Below are 20,016 nucleotides of genomic sequence, written 5' to 3'. Positions count from 1 at the left end.
TTTTTGTCATATTCCACAGCTTGTCTATATCATGATTTACTTAACCAATTTCCTTCTCTTAGACATTTAAATTATTTCCAATTTTGGCTTTAAAATACCTCAGTGTATAAATTTATAGCCAAGTCTAGTACACAGCCTTCATTATTTCCTTATGATAAAATCATCCTTGTGGATTTGTTAGAAATCCACAAATGTTTGATACTCTAATTCACACTGACAAATTGCCCACCAGAAACTATACCTATTTGCAATTCTCCTGGCCATATACAAGAACGCCCATTTTCACCATCATCAACACTATGTTTTCATTTTTCAAATGAAGATGAAAAATGCATCTATGTTAAAACTGACATTTCTTTATTAATAAATAGAAATAAAATTCTTCTTTTGTGGATTGCTCCTTTTATGACTTTGACCCATTTTAATATTAAGGTGTCTATCTTTTCTATGTTTACAAGAAAAATTTAATATTAAAAGTTTAATGTTGGCCAGACACGGTGGCCCACACCTGTCATCCCAACACTTTGGGAGGCCAAGGTGGGAGGATCACTTGAGCCCAGGAGTTCAAGATCAGCCTGGGCAACATAATGAGACCCCCATCTCTACAAAAAATAAAAAAATTAGCCAGGCATGGTGCCACATGTCTGTATTCCCAGCTACTCAGGGGGCTGAAGCAGGAGGTTCACTTGAGCTCAGGGGGTCAAGGCTGCAGTATGCTGTGGTGCTGTGGTCATGCCACTGCACTCCATCCTGAGCAACAGAGCGAGACCCTGTCTCTAAAATTAAAAAAAAAAAAATTGTTATGCCTTTGTCATGTATCTTGCAAATAATTTGCTCCTTTTAGTACATTGTCTTTAATTTTTTTATGGCTTTTTACATAGAAAGTTTTCACATTTTACAGAGTCAGATCTATTGATCTCTTTCTTTTTCATGGCTTCTGCCCTTGAAGCCATGCTCATCACTCAGAATTGAATTAGTTTTAGAGGAGCAAAATTAATGTTTCAAATAGTGGAACAGAAAGCTGCTCTTCACAAGCTCCATGAGGAAAGTGAGAGGAAGAGAGGGCAAGCCCCTTCAAAAGCTGAGACGGGTCAGAGGATGGCTGGCGCCACCTTCTCTCCACCAGGCCTTGACACACTGGAGTTGGATGGCAGCTGGTGGGTCAGCCACTCACAAACAGGAAGCTCCATGCTGCTCCTCTGGGTTGGCAGACACTTTCGAAAAAATACGTGTGCCCTAAGCATCCTTTCTTAAAAAGACATTTTTTATTACCAAAAAAGGTGCTTATTTCCGAAATTTTAAACTTCACAGAAATAAATAAAATGTGAAAGAAAAATAAAATCCCGGGACCCCAATTCATTATGCCAAAAGGAAAAATTAAACTGAAAGTTGAGTCACGCAAGAAACTGCCTTTCCTTGAGTTCCTAAGCAGACAGCTACACATAAAAAGCTGCTGTCTCCATGGGTAGCTACTGTATGTTCACCTTATCTTATGAAAGTGCCAATTTACTGAGCATGAGAAGAATACACAATTGACCATTCCCCTACCTACTTCTTTTCTCTTGCAACATATGGATTCAGTAATGTGACTGTATCCTGCCTCCTTCCCCTCTGGCCAGCTTTTCCCCTTAACTGAAGCCTTTGAAATCATCTTGAGAAAAAGGCACAAACCACAGATTTTTCCTGTGGTTCTGTGCTCCTTTTTGTCCTTAACGTTGATGAAATAAACTTCTAAATTGATTGAGACCTGTCTCAAATACTTTTTGGTTTACAAAGGTAAGAACTGAAAATTTCATTTCAGTTCTCTCACAATCTAATACCTGAAAGACAAGCACTGTAAAAAAATTCAGCATCAAGCCTTTCAGGCTTATTTCCAACACATACCTTAATAACAACATAGTATGATATGGTACACTGGTGTACCCATAGCATAGTATAAACATAGTATCATATATAAAAAGGACTAATCCTATAGATATTGTTTTGCAATTTGCTCTTTTCATGTGATTTACCAAAAGCATCTTTCCATGTCTTACTTTTAGGCCTATGTTATACTATTTTGATGGTTATACAATATTTCATAATATGAATATACCATAATTTTAGTTGTTTGCAATTTTTTACTACAAAAATGCTACAGCAAACATCCTTGAACAGAATTTTAAAACATCTGTGCAATCATTTGTGTGGGATAGATTTCTCAAATTAAAATCACTAGGTGAGAAAAAGACATAAATTTTAAAGTTTGGTGGAAATGATAAATTCCTTTCCCCAGAAGGTATTGATTTACATTCCCTCTGATGTTGTATGAGGGTTCATTTCTCCACACACTCATGTTAATAATGTAAATTATCATCTTTTCTAATTTTGCCAATCTGATGGTGAAAAATGGTATTTTATAGCTAAGATATATACATACATTTTTGATGACATTAGACTCCTCTTGTAGGTTTGATATTTCTCCTGTGAAATATTTCTTCTGTAAGCTGATCATTTATATCATTTGCCCATTTTGAAAACTATTTTGTATTGATTGATAAGAATTATTTCTATATTTTGAATATTAATGATTTTATATATATTGCAAATATTTTGTCATACCTTTTCATTTTGTTCCTTATTTCTTCATCTGCACATAAATCTTACTTCTTTTCATCAGTTGTGTTCATCTTTTCTTTCTTACTTTGGATTATATGTTATACATAGCTAGGCCTTCCATACTCAAGCTATAAGAATATCTTTCTATATTGTCCTTGTAGCATTATTATTATTTTATTTATTTATTTATTTATTTATTTTGAGACAGAGTCTCCCTCTGCTGCCCAGGCTGGAGTGCAGTGGCACAATCCTGGCTCACTGCAACCTCTGCTTCCCAGTTTCAAGCAATTTGCCTGCCTCAGCCTCCTGAGTAGCTGGGATTACAGGTGCGCATCACCACACCTGGCTAATTTTTGTATTTTTAGTAGAGATGGGGTTTCACCATGTTGGCCAGGCTGGTCTTGAACTCCTGACCTCAGGTGAGGAGGTCCACCTCGACCTCCCAGAGTGCTGGGATTATAGCTGTGATCCACCACCCCCGGCCTCCTTTTAGCATTATTATAGTATTTTTGCATTTAAAATTTTAATCCAACTGTAGTTCATTATTGTGGATGATGCTTATACAACCATGAGGTAAATATTTGGCTTCCTTTTACCCAGTAACAGCAAACAACTGCTTTGACTTAATTTCATTTACTAGGTAACTTTCTGACAGATAATATCCATATTTGTACTTAGAGTAGAAAAAGAAAACGAACACCACTTTTACAATTTTTACTCACTGTGACCTAAAGAATTGTAACACTGAAAATGTGCTTTGGAAGTCTGTCATGGTTATTTCTCTTTTTAGGCATCTTTTCAGGGCACACCCGTCTCTGCATCACTGTCTCTTTCCTTGTGTCACAAATTTCTGTTCTTTTTTTCTCTCCCTGTTCCCTCTCATTTCTTTTTTCTCCTAATCTCTCCTTTTTCTTAACCACCTAAAATGTTAATCACTTTAAATGCTGTTGACTCCTTTGTTTTGGTAGTTTAATTATATTTCATAGTCTCTATGCTTCTTTGTTTTGGAACAAGTTTTTATTTATCTAACTGCGAATTTCACGAGAGTTGTAAAATGTATGCCGAACATAGGATTTGGGGATTGCAAGCATTTATAGCTGATACTCAATTTCTTTCTTTTCACCACAAAAACGATTTTAGAACACGAAAAATATCTTTGGAGGAACAAAAAAATCAATTTCCTCATCATTTTGTGGGTATACATTTTTCAATATTTATAACCATATGGGATAAATGTTTGCATTCTGCTATTGGCTTGTGAACATTTACCTATATTTCTATGTGGTCTTGTTAGGGACAGTATACCTAAGTGGATAAAAGGCTGTGTGGTTGAATTTGGCTTCTTGTTTACAAAAGAGTGATCCTTAGTGATCTACTTAGCCTCTCTGTTCCTTTTCTCTTTCACTGAGATGAGAAAACCTATCCTTCCCAATTTTTTGTGTGAGGATTAAAATGCAGTAAGAAAACACACACTCATAAACACATCTGCTTTGGCAAAGGAGCACATCAGAAGGGCTGGCTTGTGCGCGTTCTCGCTCTCTGTGTATGTGTATTATGTTTTATGTTACTGTAAAAGATGTGAAGAGAGGCACGTGGTTAAGCTCTCGGGGTGTGGACTCCACCAGTCTCACTTCAGTTCCTTTTGCATGAAGAGCTCAGAATCAAAAGAGGAAACCAACCCTTAAGATGAGCTTTCCATGTAAAATTGTAGCCAGCTTCCTTCTGATTTTCAACGTTTCTTCCAAAGGTAAGCTGGTGCGTGGGTCTCCACTGTCACTGTTAGAAGCTTCTTCGGAGACCCTGAAGTAAGCATAAGAGTCAAAGAAGTCCCAACCTAGCTTTCCCTGAAAGTGACTTTCAGCAACTCTTTTGCTTTTTATAGGTGCAGTCTCCAAAGAGATTATGAATGCTTTGGAAACCTGGGGTGCCTTAGGTCAGGACATCAACTTGGACATTCCTAGTTTTCAAATGAGTGATGATATTGACGATATAAAATGGGAAAAAACTTCAGACAAGAAAAAGATTGCACAGTTCAGAAAAGAGAAAGAGACTTTCGAGGAAAAAGATGCATATAAGCTATTTAAAAATGGAACTCTGAAAATTAAGCATCTGAAGACCGATGATCAGGATATCTACAAGGTATCAATATATGATACAAAAGGAAAAAATGTGTTGGAAAAAATATTTGATTTGAAGATTCAAGGTAAGTGTTCATTCCCTTAGTTGCTTTATTTCAATGTGGGTGCTATTTGGCAAGTTGGAAAATAGCATTTATAATATTCCCCAGCGCAGACCTCTGCCTCCAGGGGGGCTATACAGGAAACCAGATGCATGTCTCCTGCCCCAGTGGAGACTGTGGTCTAATGCGGGAATGGGATCCACACATCTGATAGACCCTCAAGTCTACCTGCCTACAACTCTGTCTTCAGGTGATTACAGGAATGTGGGGCTGGGTGAAGAACCTGGATTAAGGTGGCATTAATCAGGAGGGGGACACAGGTAGGCAGAGGGAAAAGGCAACTGTTCCAGGTTGCTGATGAATGGGCGAGCTAAGAGTGGGGCGAGAAGAAGAGGCTGACTGGAGAGCAGCGGGCGTTTCATCAACAGAGCCCATTTCAAGCCAGGCTGCCCTGAAGGAGGAGTTATATGGCAGAAAAGGGCTGGAAACAACATATTTAAGGATGAACAGCCCTTGTTTTGGATCTGCTTGTCAGAGTGATCCAAGGTGGTAGGTGATTTTTGCTGATATGTGTAGAAAATGCACAAGGTGTGGCTTTGTATATCTCTGCCTGTACTGGGAGGACAGGAGTGGATATTGAGGATGGGGTTAGGGAGACTAGTTAGAAAGCTGCTGCTGTAATCCAAGTGGAATGAGGACCAATTAAATCAAATTTTTTTTTGCATGTGGCCTGGGTATCATTAGGTTCTAAAGCTCCCTGGGGGATTCTAATGAGCAGCCGAAGTCAATCACCACTGGCCTAGACCAAAGGGTACCTGTAAAATAGGAAGAATGAGGATAATAAGGGTCAGGCATAGAGAAAGGTGGCTTAGGCAAGGGAGAGAAGGAAGAGAAAGTGGAGTCGAAACGCCATTGAAGTTGAAAGCCCCGGGGGACGCTGGGGAAGGAGTGACAAGAAGGGAAAAGAAGAAGCTGCGCTTGGCTTGGGGAGGCAGACAGGAACCCCAGCATGAGCACAGGCCAGCCATTCAGTGAGCAAATAAGCATTTCTGTGCTTCACACAGAAAATGTCGCCAGAAGCAGGGCCCCCTCCTTCTTCCTCTCTGTCTCCAGCCCCATCTTCAGCACCTGGGCCTACCAGCAATCCCAGATAGTGTCAGATTGCCCACTCCAGCAATCCCAGACACTGTCAGTTCCCCTGAAGTGACAACTTTCCACACCCTAGTCCTGCAACCTTGAGTGGAGAGCACCTTGTAGAAATGTAGTGGGGTTGAGCATGGCGCTGAAAAGGGCCTCTGATTATGGGCTCTGAAAACCAGAGATCTCAGGACTCCAAACAGCACAAAACTCGAGTGTCCTGTTTTGAGTGTGAGCCCTACGCGGGGGACCATGCTGGTGTTTTCACATTTGGGTCGCATTTAGCATTGCGGTGGAAATAATGGCTACCAGTTAGGGGTCAGGTTCTTGCTTACATGATCTTATTTAAAGTGCCCAACAACACTGAGACCTAGTTGTTATTGTTATATATAAGAAAATAGAGACCTAGTCAGAAGCAGCTTGTCCAAGGTCTCATTGCTTGACAGGAGCAAAGTCAGGATTCAAACTCAGAGGTCTTTTTGGCAAGAATGACGACCTTTTCTTTCTTTTCCAAGCAGCTTCATTGAGATAATTCACCTACCATTCAATTTGTCCATATACTAAAATGGCCTTCAGTATATTCAGAGTTTTGTAACCATCACCACAGTCAACATTTTCATTGCCCCAAAAAGAAACACTGCACCATTGTGTGTGTGCATGTCAGTGTCATACAACATCTTGATTCAACTTGTAGTTGGTCACTATTACCTGACTTAAGGTTACCATGGCCTTGGGCAAATTCCCTATCTGCTCTGAGTCTGATTTTCCAATGGCAACTTCAAGGGATATTCAGTGAGACAAGGTGTGTACAAGTGCCCTGCAGTGCCTGGGGCACAAAACCTGTTTTCTCAGTGCTAATGCCCTCCCACATCTCTTTGTTTCTCCAAGCTTCTCTTTATTTATTTATTTATTATTTTATTTTATTTTATTTTTTAATTGAGACGGCATCTTGCTCTCTTGTCCAGGCTGGAGTGCACTGGCATGATCTCAGCTCACTGCAGCCTCTGCCTCCTAGGTTCAAGCGATTCTCCTGCCTCAGCCTCCCAAGTAGCTGGGATTACAGGCGTGTACCACCATGTCCGGCTAATTTTTGTACTTTTAGTAGAGATGGGGTTTCGCCATGTTGGTCAGGCTGGTCTCAAACTCCTGACCTCAGGGGATCCGCCTGCATCAGCCTCCCAAAGTGCTGGGATTACAGGTGTGAACCACGGCACCCGGCCTCCAAACTTCTCAAACTCCAGTAGTTGTGCCTGCATTTCCTTCATGAGGGAATTGCTGCTGCAGGCTGAAGAGGCAGTGGAGGGCCCCTTAGAAGCAGATGCTAGTAGGGAAGGGGTTAATCCCAGCAACTCAGAATTAAGGAGTTCTCATCCATGGAAGGCCTTAGGTTGGATTAGTTCTAAGACGCTATCTTAGTGAATGTATACGGAGGTACTACTCCACAAGGGTGCCCGTCACTGCATTGTTCATGTTAGCGAAATACTAGAACAGTCAGCAGTTAGAAACTTATTAATCAATTAAATTAAGAATGCATCCTTTAAAAAGATGGATATATGCATTTATTGATGTTCATTAAGAAAAGAACTTCATAATATAATTTCACAATAAAGGGGAAAAGGCAGACTATAAGATCACATAAACTAGTTTTAATTTTTAAAATATTACATATATATACACATAGAGAGAGACAGAGAGAGAGAGAGACAGAGAGAGACAGGGTCTCACTCTGTTGTCCAGCCTGGAGTGCAGTGGCGCAATCTTGGCTCACTGCAGCCTCTGCCTCCTGGGTTCAAGCAATTCTCATGCCTCAGCCTCCTGAGTAGTTTGGATTACAGGCGCGTACCAACACACCTGGCTAATCTTCGTATTTTTAGTAGAGATGTAGTTCACCATGTTGGCCAGGCTACTCTTGAACTCCTGGCCTCAAGAGATCCGCCCACCTCAGCCTCCCAAAGTGCTGGACTACAGGCATGAGCCACCTCTCCCAGCTGAAATATTATATTATTTATATATGTACATATAAATAGAAAATATCTGATAAAGATATACATGAAAATATTATTCATTATTGACTTTGAGTGGTGGCATTGTGGGTAATTTTTAATCTGCTTTAAACTTTTAAAAATATTTTATCAACTTGTACAATGACCGAAGTTGAAAGCCCATGGATGCTGGGCAGGGAGTGATAAGAAGGGAAAAGAGGAAGCTGCGCTTGGGGAGGCGGACAGGAACCCCAGCATGAGCACAGGCCAGCCATTCAATGAGCAAATAAGCATTTCTGTGCTTCACACAGAAAATGTCGCCAGAAGCAGGGCCCCCTCCTTCTTCCTCTCTGTCTCCAGCCCCATTTTCAGCACCTGGGCCTACCAGCAATCCCAGATAGTGTCAGATTGCCCACTCCAGCAATCCCAGACACTGTCAGTTCACCTGAAGTGACAACTTTCCACACCCTAGTCCTGCAACCTTGAGTGGAGAGCACCTTGTAGAAATGTAGTGGGGTTGAGCATGGCGCTGAAAAGGGCCTCTGATTATGGGCTCTGGAAACCAGAGATCTCAGGACTCCAAACAGCACAAAATCGAGTGTCCTGTTTTGAGTGTGAGCCCTACGCGGGGGACCATGCTGGTGTTTTCACATTTGGGTCGCATTTAGCATTGCGGTGGAAATAATGGCTACCAGTTAGGGGTCAGGTGCTTGCTTACATGATCTTATTTAAAGTGCCCAACAACACTGAGACCTAGTTGTTATTATCTCCTTGTTATATGTAAGAAAACAGAGACCTAGTCAGAAGCAGCTTGTCCAAAGTCTCATTGCTTGACAGGAGCAAAGTCAGGATTCAAACTCAGAGGTCTTTTTGGCAAGGATGATGACCTTTTCTTTTTTTTCCAAGCAGCTTCATTGAAATAATTCACCTACCATTCAATTTGTCCATATACTAAAATGGCCTTTAGTACATTCAGAGTTTTGCAACCATCACCACAATCATGTTACTGTGTTACTGTTATAAGTAGAAAAAAAATATTTCCATTCTGAAGAGACGGGCAAACTTCATGACCCAACCTCTAGACTATGTACTAACTCTGTTGCTGAATGTTGATAATGTCCATTTTCTTCCTTCTCAGTAACACAGAATCTTGGGATGAGAAGAAAACTTTTAATTTAATTTCTGCATGCCTATATATATCGGGACATAAATGAAGTTTGACTATGATGTTCCACGGGGAAAATATTGGTGTCTGGAAGTCAGAGTGGGAGGGAATCATTGAAAAATAAGCTAGTCTATCTATATTATGAATGGAGAGAAACTGAGAGGGAAAAGTGGCAAGTCTGGGGGGAACAAAGTAAAGAATGAGAAAAAAAAAAACAGAAGAGGAGGAAAAGGAAAAGTTCACACAGCTAGGAAGTGATGGGGCTAGGATGTAGACCTGAGCCATCTAACGTGAAGTCTAGGCATTTTCCTTTTATGGTGCAGTCTCTCTGTGGGAGAGGCAAGAAGTTTGTGATTATTGAATGCATGAACTACCACTAATAATGTCAGTGCCTAGTGATCTGCCCAGGGCTTTGCCACATGTTGCTCCTTTCGTGACAGGTAGGGTATGTTTTTCTGATCCTTTTCTGATGCTCTGAGGAGGGCCAGTGTAGACCCTGTGAGCAGCTAAGCCGCTCTGGGCTGGGAAAAGGCAGAACCAAGTCTCTGGTTCCCAGGCAGGTGCTCTTTTTCCCCAGAGCTTTGAGCTCCTTGGACACCCACACACTCACATGTACCCACCTGGCCCTCTGCTCTAGGAACTTGGTGGGGGCAGAGGTATCCAAGGTCCCCAGTCACATGTTGATGTGGCGATTCCTCCAGGATGGGGTTCCTGGCTGCTCTTAAAGCATTGCCTTTCTCAAACTCCAGAGGCACCCTCTTACCCATACTCCTAAACCCTGACTGCCATGTTTTAGGTGGTGCCCCAAGACCACCCACTGGACCTCTCAGAGCCTCGAACATTTTGTCTGTAAATGGGAAGAAAAACATCAGCCTGTCTGTTAGGGTTAAGTGATATCATATACGTGAAAGCATTTTAAGGTATAAGACCGTATATAAACATTACATATGATACACTATTTAGTGGCATAATGTATCTATGAATGTCATCAGAAATTTTTTTTTTCTGAATGCTCTTTGTAAATAAAATAAAATAATTTCCAAAAGTTGCTAGAGGTCTTTGACATTGTTCCCTTGTCCCTAACTCACTCCATCCCCCACTGTATAAATAGATATGCTTATTAAAATCAGAAAATTGCCTAAATTGAACTGGATCTTTACTTTCTTTTTAGAGAGGGTCTCAAAACCAAAGATCTCCTGGACTTGTATCAACGCAACCCTGAGCTGTGAGGTAATGAATGGAACTGACCCCGAATTAAACCTGTATCAAGATGGGAAACATCTAAAACTTTCTCAGAGGGTCATCACACACAAGTGGACCACCAGCCTGAGTGCAAAATTCAAGTGCACAGCAGGGAACAAAGTCAGCAAGGAATCCAGTGTCGAGCCTGTCAGCTGTCCAGGTGCGTGGCGGGCATCACTTCACAAACACAGCCTGCCAGGCCCTCAGTAGGCAGAGGCACGCTGCTCCAGGTCACAGGTGCTCATGCTGGGAGGCAGCCCTGGCTCAGGATGAGGCATGAAAGTGTATCTCTTCCTCCTGGAAACCTTCAAGGGAAGCCTCAGGGGAGGTGGTGTTCTATGGTTTCCCATCCTGGGAGTCCTCCCACTGAGCACAATTTGACCACAAGCAATTTTAAAGATCCTCTTCTAGGAGAAAGAATTGCAAAACTGAAGAAGGAGGAGCTGTAGAGAGTATCTCATGCAAAGCCCCATTTTCCAGAGAGGGAAACTGATTTGCCCAAGGTCCCTTGGCTAGTTAGTGACATGATTCCAACTGCTCCCCTAAAGATGGTCAGTGGTCAGCACCTCCTATCAGGAGTAAAGGTAGAAAGGCTGCAGAAACCCTGGGGGACAGGGACATGGGGGAATGGAGCCCTTGCGGCCAAAAAGGACTGTGAACAGCAAGGCAACACTCCTGGCACACAACAGGACGGCAAGGCTTGGGGACTAGCTCCAGAAAATCTCAAAACTCCAAACCATAATGGATCCCCAGTGTCCCAGCCTGATGTGACCTCCAGAAGTATTTCTGAGAGGCAGCCTTCTGTAGTGCCCAAGCTCTCGCCTGGGAGTAGAGGTGTGGACTTCTAGTTTGGGTCTGTCCAAATTTAGCCAGAGAATCTTGACAGAGTTTCTTCCCCTCTCTAGGCTTCAGCTTCCTGGCCCACGAAGAAAATAAGCACCATGTTCACAGACTATTAGATGAGTAGGCTCTTGGATCCACTTCCAAGTTCATTCATGTGGGCCATTGGGCTGCCTCACAATATGGCAGCTAGCTTCCCTCAGAGCCCTCTAAGAAAGAGCAGGAATAAGTGCTCAGGACAAAAGCCGTGGTCTTTTTGTAACTTAATCTCAGGAGTGATATCCCAAATCACTTCTGCTGTGTTCTATTCATTAGAAGCAAGTTAATAAGTCTAGCCCATATTCAATCAGAGGGGATTGCACATAGGTGAGAATACCAGGAAGCAGGGGTCATTGAAGGCATCTGAGAGTCTGCCAATCACCAACTTGACCAGCATCACTTCACCCCCAGTTTTCCCACCAGTCATCCTCCCACATTCCCCCATCACTAAGGCACAGCGAGTGAAGTTGCCTCTCCTTGACTTCACAACTTTTTTTTGAGACAGGGTTTTGCTCTGTTGCCAAGGCTGGAGTGTGGTAGTATAATCATACCTCTCAGCAGCCTCGACCTCCCAGGCTCAAGCAATCCTCCCACCTCAGCCTCCCCAGTAGCTGAGATTACAGGAGCATGCCACCACACCCAGATAATTTTTAAATTTTTTGTAGAGATAAGGTCTCACTACGTTGCCCAGGCTGGTCTCGAACTCCTGTGCTCAAGCTATCCTCCCACCTCAGCCTCCCAAAGTGCTGGGATTATAGGCATGAGCCACTGCAGTGGCCTCAGGAGATCTTTGATTAGAGTTGTCAGATATAGTAAATAAAAATACAGTATAAGTACGTTTCAGATATTGCACGGAACATACTTATGCTAGAAATTTTTCATTTTTTTCTGAAATTCAAATTTAGCTGGGTGTTTTGCATTATATCTGGCAACCCTACTTTTCATGTTTATTTTAACTGGAGCCCACAAGTATAAATATGTGTGTGTATTAGGGATGGAAGGAGGGAGAGAGGGAGGACCTTGGGAGCAGCCAAGGTTTGAAGGCTGGAACACTTATGTCCCTTATTCTATGGTGCAGAGCAGAAGCTCATTGGGAGAAGGACGACTAGGGAGATGGGAAGAATACCTGGGGAGAGATTAGGGTGGAGGAGCTGCTCTTGAAGACCTGAAAAGGGATTTGGAAGTTTTATTCTGAAAGGCCAAGGCAGAGAAGAGCAATGGTCAGAGTCTAACCATTTGGCTCAGATTAGGTGAGCGTTTACATACTTAAAACCAAAATACTAGGAGGAAGGAACAGATTCAGATGTGCAAAAATACTTTATCACATAAACTCATGGGCATGTGATCTCCAAGAGAAACTGTAGGAAGATAGTATGCCTGGATTTAGGAACTGGGAGGGCATATTTTTGACTGACACTGCCACCACTGCTTCTGAAACATGATGGAACATTCCCCACCAAGAGCACTACCAGGTGCCCCAGGGCACCACACTGGACAAACTGGAGAGCAGGCTGTGTAAGGCATTGCGTACATTCCTGCATGTGCCCAGGATAAAGTTGTGGCCACCCTACCCGATGACTTGGAGAGAAGATGGAGCTGGTGGCTGCATGACTTAGCCATGTGCTCCCCAAAGCATTTCAGGCCTGCCCTGCCCCACCCCGGGTCAAATCTGAAAAGTTCTCAAGCTCAGCAGGAAGTGGCCTCTGGTATCTCCTGCCCCTCGTCCAAGCCAGCAGGGCCTAAAGGGCCCTGAATCCTTTACTGACCCAATTTCAATGGTTTAAGATTATGCCTGCTTCTCTGGTGGAGGCCTCTTCATCAGTAGAGCTTAGAGAGGTTGTGTAACTGGCAGGCAAAGAATGGGTCAGAGAGAGACTCGAGGAAAGAAAGCCAAGATGAATAAACCACTGCAGTTTGATGATCTGTTAAACTTGGTTTCTGAGCCTCTGACCTTCTCCTTGGGGCCCATCCTGGGCTTCATGTGTAACAGTGTCTCCCTAGGATGTTTTTGCCTGGAGAAGCATTTCTTTTGTGATGCTGGGCCAAGTTCCAGTTTGTTCTTCAGATGACCCTGTCCCCTGACCCGAGCTCCACTGCTGCTTCTCTAACTGCTATTGTCTCACAAAGGGCAGACAGCCCTAGAACCCCTCCTGTTTCCCCTGTTTCTGGGAAACAGCTCCCAGAAACACCAGTGTGAGAACACTAGTAAGAGCAAGACCTCACATTTGTGTTGTTTTACAGTTTACAAAGCACTTTGATATCCATTATCTGATTGACTTCCAACAGCCACCCTATGATGTAGGTTTCATTATCTCCACTTTACAAAGAAGGAAACAGGCTCTGAGAGGTGAAGTAACTCTCCAAAGTTCACACAGCTCCTGCCTAAAAAAGCCTAGACCAAACCCATTTCCCTTAACACCAAAGTCACTGTTTTCCTCATTGCATTACAGCAACTGAAGGTCCAGTAACTGAAGACTAAGCCCACTGCTGTTACTAACACACTGTGCACCCAGGTTTCTCTCGTGGCTCCAGGGAAACTCTGTGAGGGGGTGCTGGCCGTGAGGTCAGAGTGCTGGGCTGAACAAGTGAAATATTTACCCTGAGTGTTTGGAAACTGCCTGGTAGAGAGAGTGAGAAGGAATCATGGTGCGGTGGGGATAGCCAGAGACGACAGCAGCATCAACAGTGCAGAAACACCGAGACAAGGGGCTGCTTAAGGGAAATGCTCAGGAACAGATATTGTGTGGCTTCAGGCAACTCATTCTCCCTCTCAGGGCCTTATGTTTGAAACTAGAGGTTGCATTAGAGTATCTCTAAGATCCTCGGATCTAAAATTTCGTGACACTTTCCATGATGGGGGCAGCGGGCAGGCCGGCCTTCCTGCATGAACCATCAGGCATTTCTAGCCCCTGAGAGCAGTTTCCCAAGGAGCCTGCAGAGGGAGCTTCCCAAGGACCTTGGGTCCTTCCAGGGTTGACACCACTCACCACCCTCTGTGAGCCTGGGAGCTGTGGGGTGAAAGGTCCCAACAAGCTCTTTTATCTGCTTGATGCAGGAGGCAGCATCCTTGGCCAGAGTAATGGGCTCTCTGCCTGGACCCCTCCCGGTCATCCCACTTGTCTTCCTTTTGCAGAGAAAGGTCTGGACATCTATCTCATCATTGGCATTTGTGGAGGAGGCAGCCTCTTGATGGTCTTTGTGGCACTGCTCGTTTTCTACATCACCAAAAGGAAAAAACAGAGGAGTCGGAGAAATGGTAAGCTCCCCCTCTTTTGTCCCACCGCAGGCCCCAGCAAAATCCCCATGAAACAGCTCATGGGGATGACACCTTGAATCTGCAGAGAAAATGATGGAAATAGGTAGTTTCGGAATGTCAGGGTTGTATTCAGCGGTTATAGCTTGTTTCATTTTGTGGTTAGCTTGATTTTTGAAAAACAAATTCTTAGTGGTGACAATGTGGGAGCTTTGAGACACTGAATCCAGTTGGCCTCATTGGAATCCACCACTGAGGCCTACTTGGTGACGGGCTAATGTGAACATCTTTTGAATGAGCCACACTTCTCTACATAGGTAGAAAAGTTAGCTCCAAAACACCATTTCTAGGAATAAATGTCCTGTCTATGGGTGGCCCAAGGTGAGTTCAGGACCAAGCTCCTAGAAACACAGGGAAAACCATTCAGGTCATCAGGTAGTCACAGGAAAACAGCTGTTCTAAAGCAGAGTGTCTGTGTCCCCTTTGCTAATTCTCTGTTCGAGGGATGTGTTAGGGTTGAGAGTTTTTCCTCGGATCAGGCCTGTCCGACAATCTATCAGCAATGAAAAGGTTATGCTTGCAAGTGGGGAGCCGGCTCAGGGAGCATCCAGGCCACCCCAGGCAGAACACTTCAGAGAATGGCCAACCCAGGGTCACTGTGTGGGGCACAGATGAGGGTGTCAGCCATTGGCGGGACTTGCAGCCAAGGGAACAGGCCCTGGGGTTCTCTGCAATTCACGTTCACAGCAGGACTTGGTCTCTCCCTAGAACCGGCAGGTACAGCCACACCAGCTGCTTCCAGTGCTGCCCAGGAAGGTGGTCCAAACTTCCCCAGGCACCAGTGGCCTTGGGCCCCGTGCCCTCTGGATTTGGCTTCTTTACCTCAGACTTCTTCCTCAGTTCTCCTTCTGCCTCCCCATCAGGCTGCGGTCCCTCAGCCCCACGTCCCATCACACCACTGCCCCCAGCCCAGGCCCCGAAACATCTTCCTGAACTTAGTCCCATTCTTCCCACCACAACTGTCCCACACTTTCCACCACGGTGCAGCAGAATCGCTGGCAGGGCCCTTAGGCATGCCCGGCTTGCCCTCCTCTGTGCCCAGCTCTGGCTGTTCTCCATGCTCCTCCCCAACAAAGACCCCTTCTCCATTGACTAATGGTCAAAGACCATATCTTCTTCCAAGGTGGACCTCACTTGTCACCCCAAGACAAGGCAATCTCTGCCATCACCAGGCTGAGAAGAATGATGGTTAGCTCATGCTGATAAAAAAGTCATTAGTCTCTGTGTTTTATGTCTATTAGTGCATCCAGCTTTCAGAGTGATCTTAGGAGATAGATAACAACACAGATAAGGAAGCTTAAGTTCAGTGAGGTTCAATTATTTGCCTTAAATCCTATGGCCAGCAGGCTGACTTAGGCCTAGGCTGAGGCAAGGAGCCCAGAATTTAAGGCATAGAATTTAAGGAGGCTGGCCTGCCCTTGCACAACCTGAAAGTTGGTGTGTCTTTAAACTGCATGCCTGTCAGCCTCACTTGCCTCATTCTAGTCATGTCCTGGATTGAGTAACCAGGAGATGCAAACAACGGAGAAGGACAACGAGCCTGGAGGAATTCCTGGGAGCACACATTTAGGCGCTAGCTGCAGCTGCTGGAGTGGGCAGGCTGAGGACCCACTGTCCTGCTTGAACCAGGCAGGGTGCACAGAGCCGTAGCCAGCCTTGTCTGACCAACCCTGCCTGCAGTCTCAGCCATATGGCCACACCCCATTCCTCCTACCAGAGCTCATGTACCTCTGTCTACACTTTCTGGTGGCCCTGGGCTCTTCACGGAAATTGACATTGCAATTTTCAGTTCTTGTTCGCCTCTTACTTGATTTTAGGCTTCCTAAGGACAATTTGTGTCTAAGTCACAATGACACTTAACACTTAGAAGATGAGGAATAAATGTTGGAAGGACAAATGAACCAAATGGTGGATGGGCCAGGTGTGGTGGCTCATATCTGTAATCTCAGCAATTTGGGAGGCCGAGGCAGGAGGATCATTTGAGCTCAGGAGTTTGGGACCAGCCTGGTCAATATAGTGAGACCTGGTCTCTACTTTAAAAAAAAAATTTAAAAATTAGGCAGGTGTGGTGATGTATGCCTGTAGTCCCAGCTAGTCAGGAGGCTGAGGTGGGTGAATCATTTTAGCCCGGGAGATCGAGAATGCAGTGAGATACGATCACACCACTGCACTCCAGTCTGGGCAACAGAGCAAGACCCTGTCTCAAAAAAACAAAACAAATAAAAAACAAAAATAGTGGGTGAACAGAGTAGTAAACCAATGGCCAGTGCAAGCTTGCCACATAGGAGATGAAGAAGGACCACCCACTGCCCCATAATTCAGAACTGGGGCCAGGGGTTAGAGCCCTCTCCACAGTCTACTGGACATAACTTAAGCAATGACTACAGGGCACAGAAGATGGCATAGAGGATGTGTTTTGTCCTTTCTGGAGGCCCTTTCCTCTTTGTGCTTAGAGCACATGAGCCATTTAGGTATCAAAATCACATTGTCTAACTTTGACTACATTCAAAGCCATCTGATGCTCACGTTTCATGTAGTCAGAGGAGACCACCTGGTCTGAATCAACATCCGGAAGTTACAGGGTGATGCTTAGAGAGGGCTTGTGCTTCCCCAGCCACACATCTCCATAAAGATGTAAGAGGTAATTATTTCAGCTGGGTGCGGTGGCTCATACCTGTAATCCCAGCACTTTGGGAGGCCAAGGCAGGCAGATCACCTGAGGTCGGGAGTTCGAGACCAGCCTGACCAACATGGAGAAATGCCATCTCTACCAAAAATACAATATTAGCCGGGCGTGGTGGTGCACACCTGTAATCCCAGCTACTCAGGAAGCCGAGGCAGGAGAATTGTTTGAACCCGGGAAGTGGAGGCTGCAGTGAGCCAAGATCGCACCATTGCACTCCAGCCTGGGCAACAAGAGTGAAACTTCATCTCAAAAAAAAAAAAAAAAAAAAAAAAGAGGTAATTATTTCACCCCAGGGAGAAACTTCTCTTCCTACCTCCCTCTGGAGCCACTGCAAAGATGGCCTTGGGTGCAGGGACTGAAATACCTAACTTATAGCCTAAAGGAGTCCAGAGAGGCCAGCAGGGTGCTCCAGGCCTCTAGCAGCTGGGCACCTTCACAGATTCCCTGTGATTTTAAGAGTACAGGAAAAACTACATTACAAGTAGTTGTGGGCCTGCTTTCATGGACTGAAGTCACACAAAGAAGAAAATCCTGAAGGGTGAGGAGAGGAGGAGTTCTTTCTTTCCTAAGGCCAAGAGGGTAAGTCATGAATTTCTGAGAAGCGAGTAAATTTCTAAGGACAAAAAGTCCCTTGCATGTATTCCAACCTCTTGCCAGAAGGTGGATTGCATGACAGTGGAATTGGGGGAAAGGCAGATCTAACATAGAAATGCCTCAGAAGGAATGTAGTTACTAATATCCTCCATGACTGCTCATAACCCCTTCCCATGCGCTCTAACCACGAGGTTCTTGCTCTCAGGGAACAATCTCTAGGTCAGCACACAGGTGGGGTTCCAGGTCTGAGTGCTGTCTCTGATCATGGGAGCCCCAGGCACAAAGCCCTCCACCCATGTGTCTTCTTCCTGCTGGTTCCCTGAGTTCTCTTGTCCTAGGCTTTCATTCTACCTTACAGTGAGCGCTTCTTTCTCTCCTACAAGCTTTAGAGTTCTCAGAGAGTAGGGGCAACTTCTGCTTCCTCATTGCATCCCCCAAAGCAGCTAGCATGGCGCCTTGCATATAAAAGGTACTCAATATTTACATTGATTTCACCTGGCCAAGATGAACTCTATCGAGGTTTTGTTGTTGCAGATGAGGAGCTGGAGACAAGAGCCCACAGAGTAGCTACTGAAGAAAGGGGCCGGAAGCCCCACCAAATTCCAGCTTCAACCCCTCAGAATCCAGCAGCTTCCCAACATCCTCCTCCACCACCTGGTCATCGTTCCCAGGCACCTAGTCATCGTCCCCTGCCTCCTGGACACCGTGTTCAGCACCAGCCTCAGAAGAGGCCTCCTGCTCCGTCGGGCACACAAGTTCACCAGCAGAAAGGCCCACCCCTCCCCAGACCTCGAGTTCAGCCAAAATCTCCCCATGGGGCAGCAGAAAACTCATTGTCCCCTTCCTCTAATTAAAAAAGATAGAAACTGTCTTTTCCAATAAAAAGCACTGTGGATTTCTGCACTCCTGATGTGCACATCAGTACTTCCGTCAGGTGTTTTCCATGTGCAGAACATTGTCACCTCCTGAGGCTGTGGGCCACAGCCAGCTCTGCATCTTCGAACTCAGCCATGTGGCCAACATCTGGAGTCTTTGGTCTCCTCAGAGAGCTCCAACACACCAGTAAGGAGAAGTAATGTAAGTGTGATTGCAAGAATGGTAGAGGACCGAGCACAGAAATCTTAGAGATCTCTTGTCCCCTCTCAGGTCATGTGTAGATGCAATAAATCAAGTGATTGGTGTGCCTGGGTCTCACTACAAGCAGCCTATCTGCTTAAGAGACTCTGGAGTTTCTTATGTGCCCTGGTGGACACTTGCCCACCATTCTGTGAGTAAAAGTGAAATAAAAGCTTTGACTAGACCCGTGACTGCTCATTGTGTGAAGGACCCCAGTATCGAGGAGAGGAAGCTGCCAAATAAGAAAGAGCCTCGCTGTCACTAGGTGACAGCAGGATCAAATTCAGTCAACTCAATCCGGCTGAGACCTCCTTAGTCCTCACCAGAATGACCCGAACATGCTCCCCAGGTCTCAGCTGCAAAGCTGGGTCCAACAACCTATTTGTAGATTTCCATAATGATTTAAAGCCTCCATGCACAAACGTTAACAGGAGTCACCAGAAAACTTAACCTTTTGGGTCTTACTTCCTTGACTGTTCAGACACGGTCATAATGACCTGTACTGTCATCCTTGAAAACAAGGGAATCTATGGATACTGGAGGTGTCATGAACTCATCAGATGACATACAAAAAGATAGGCTAAGAGACAACTCAGTTGAATCAAATCTTAAGTGTCTTAAATGACTATAATTAAAAGGTCAGACCCCATCCCCAGCTAGCAGTCATGCTAGCTGTACTTTGAGGGAAGTGGGGAGAAAAAAATAGTTTTCAGTTAGAGTTCTAAAACAATAGGTGGTGAGAAGTCACCTGCTTTGAAATGTTGGTGCCTTGTCTGTGGTCCTGTCTGCCCGCCTTCTCCTTGGCTTCTTAGACTTGCTAAACCTTGTTACACTCTGGCAGGAAGCTCTGAGGGCTAAACCACAAAAACTAAGTATATTCAGGACTTCCTGTGACAGCTCACTGAGGATTGAACTACTTTTTCCTCTGAATCTGAGAGTCTATTTTTCCAGCAACCAGAGTTAATTACTAAGGGCAATGATGAATGAAACCTCATCGTCTCCCAAAATTCAAACACAAAATCCAGCTAGGTAACAATTGCCACAGGATCTACCCAGTAAAGAGATGAGGGCTCTGGCCGGGCATGGTGGCTCGTGCCTGTAATCCTAACACTTTGGGAGGCCAAG

At 44.7% G+C, this 20,016-nt stretch overlaps 1 protein-coding gene across 1 annotated transcript; it reads left to right on the top strand.

The window, feature by feature from the left end:
* The first annotated feature begins 4,221 nt into the window (after positions 1-4,221).
* Positions 4,222-19,075, top strand: CD2 (CD2 molecule). The gene is made up of 5 exons (XM_002810370.2): positions 4,222-4,345; positions 4,481-4,801; positions 10,233-10,463; positions 14,316-14,438; positions 18,310-19,075. Exons 1-5 carry the CDS (start codon positions 4,285-4,287, stop codon positions 18,627-18,629), a joined length of 1,056 nt encoding a protein of 351 aa, XP_002810416.1. The 5' UTR covers positions 4,222-4,284; the 3' UTR covers positions 18,630-19,075.
* The last annotated feature ends 941 nt before the right edge of the window (positions 19,076-20,016 follow it).

This window comes from Pongo abelii, chromosome 1 (assembly GCF_028885655.2).
Source record: "Pongo abelii isolate AG06213 chromosome 1, NHGRI_mPonAbe1-v2.0_pri, whole genome shotgun sequence".
NCBI classification, from domain to species: Eukaryota; Metazoa; Chordata; class Mammalia; order Primates; family Hominidae; genus Pongo; species Pongo abelii.
This window is presented reverse-complemented; position numbering and strand designations above follow the sequence as displayed.

Bases quoted from the DNA above. Each gene is read 5' to 3' on its own strand.
- CD2 (XM_002810370.2), top strand. From the start codon at position 4,285: ATGAGCTTTCCATGTAAAATTGTAGCCAGCTTCCTTCTGATTTTCAAC. The intron at 4,346-4,480 runs GTAAGCTGGTGC...TGCTTTTTATAG, and splicing joins TTTCAACGTTTCTTCCAAAG to GTGCAGTCTCCAAAGAGATT. The intron at 14,439-18,309 runs GTAAGCTCCCCC...TTGTTGTTGCAG, and splicing joins ACAGAGGAGTCGGAGAAATG to ATGAGGAGCTGGAGACAAGA.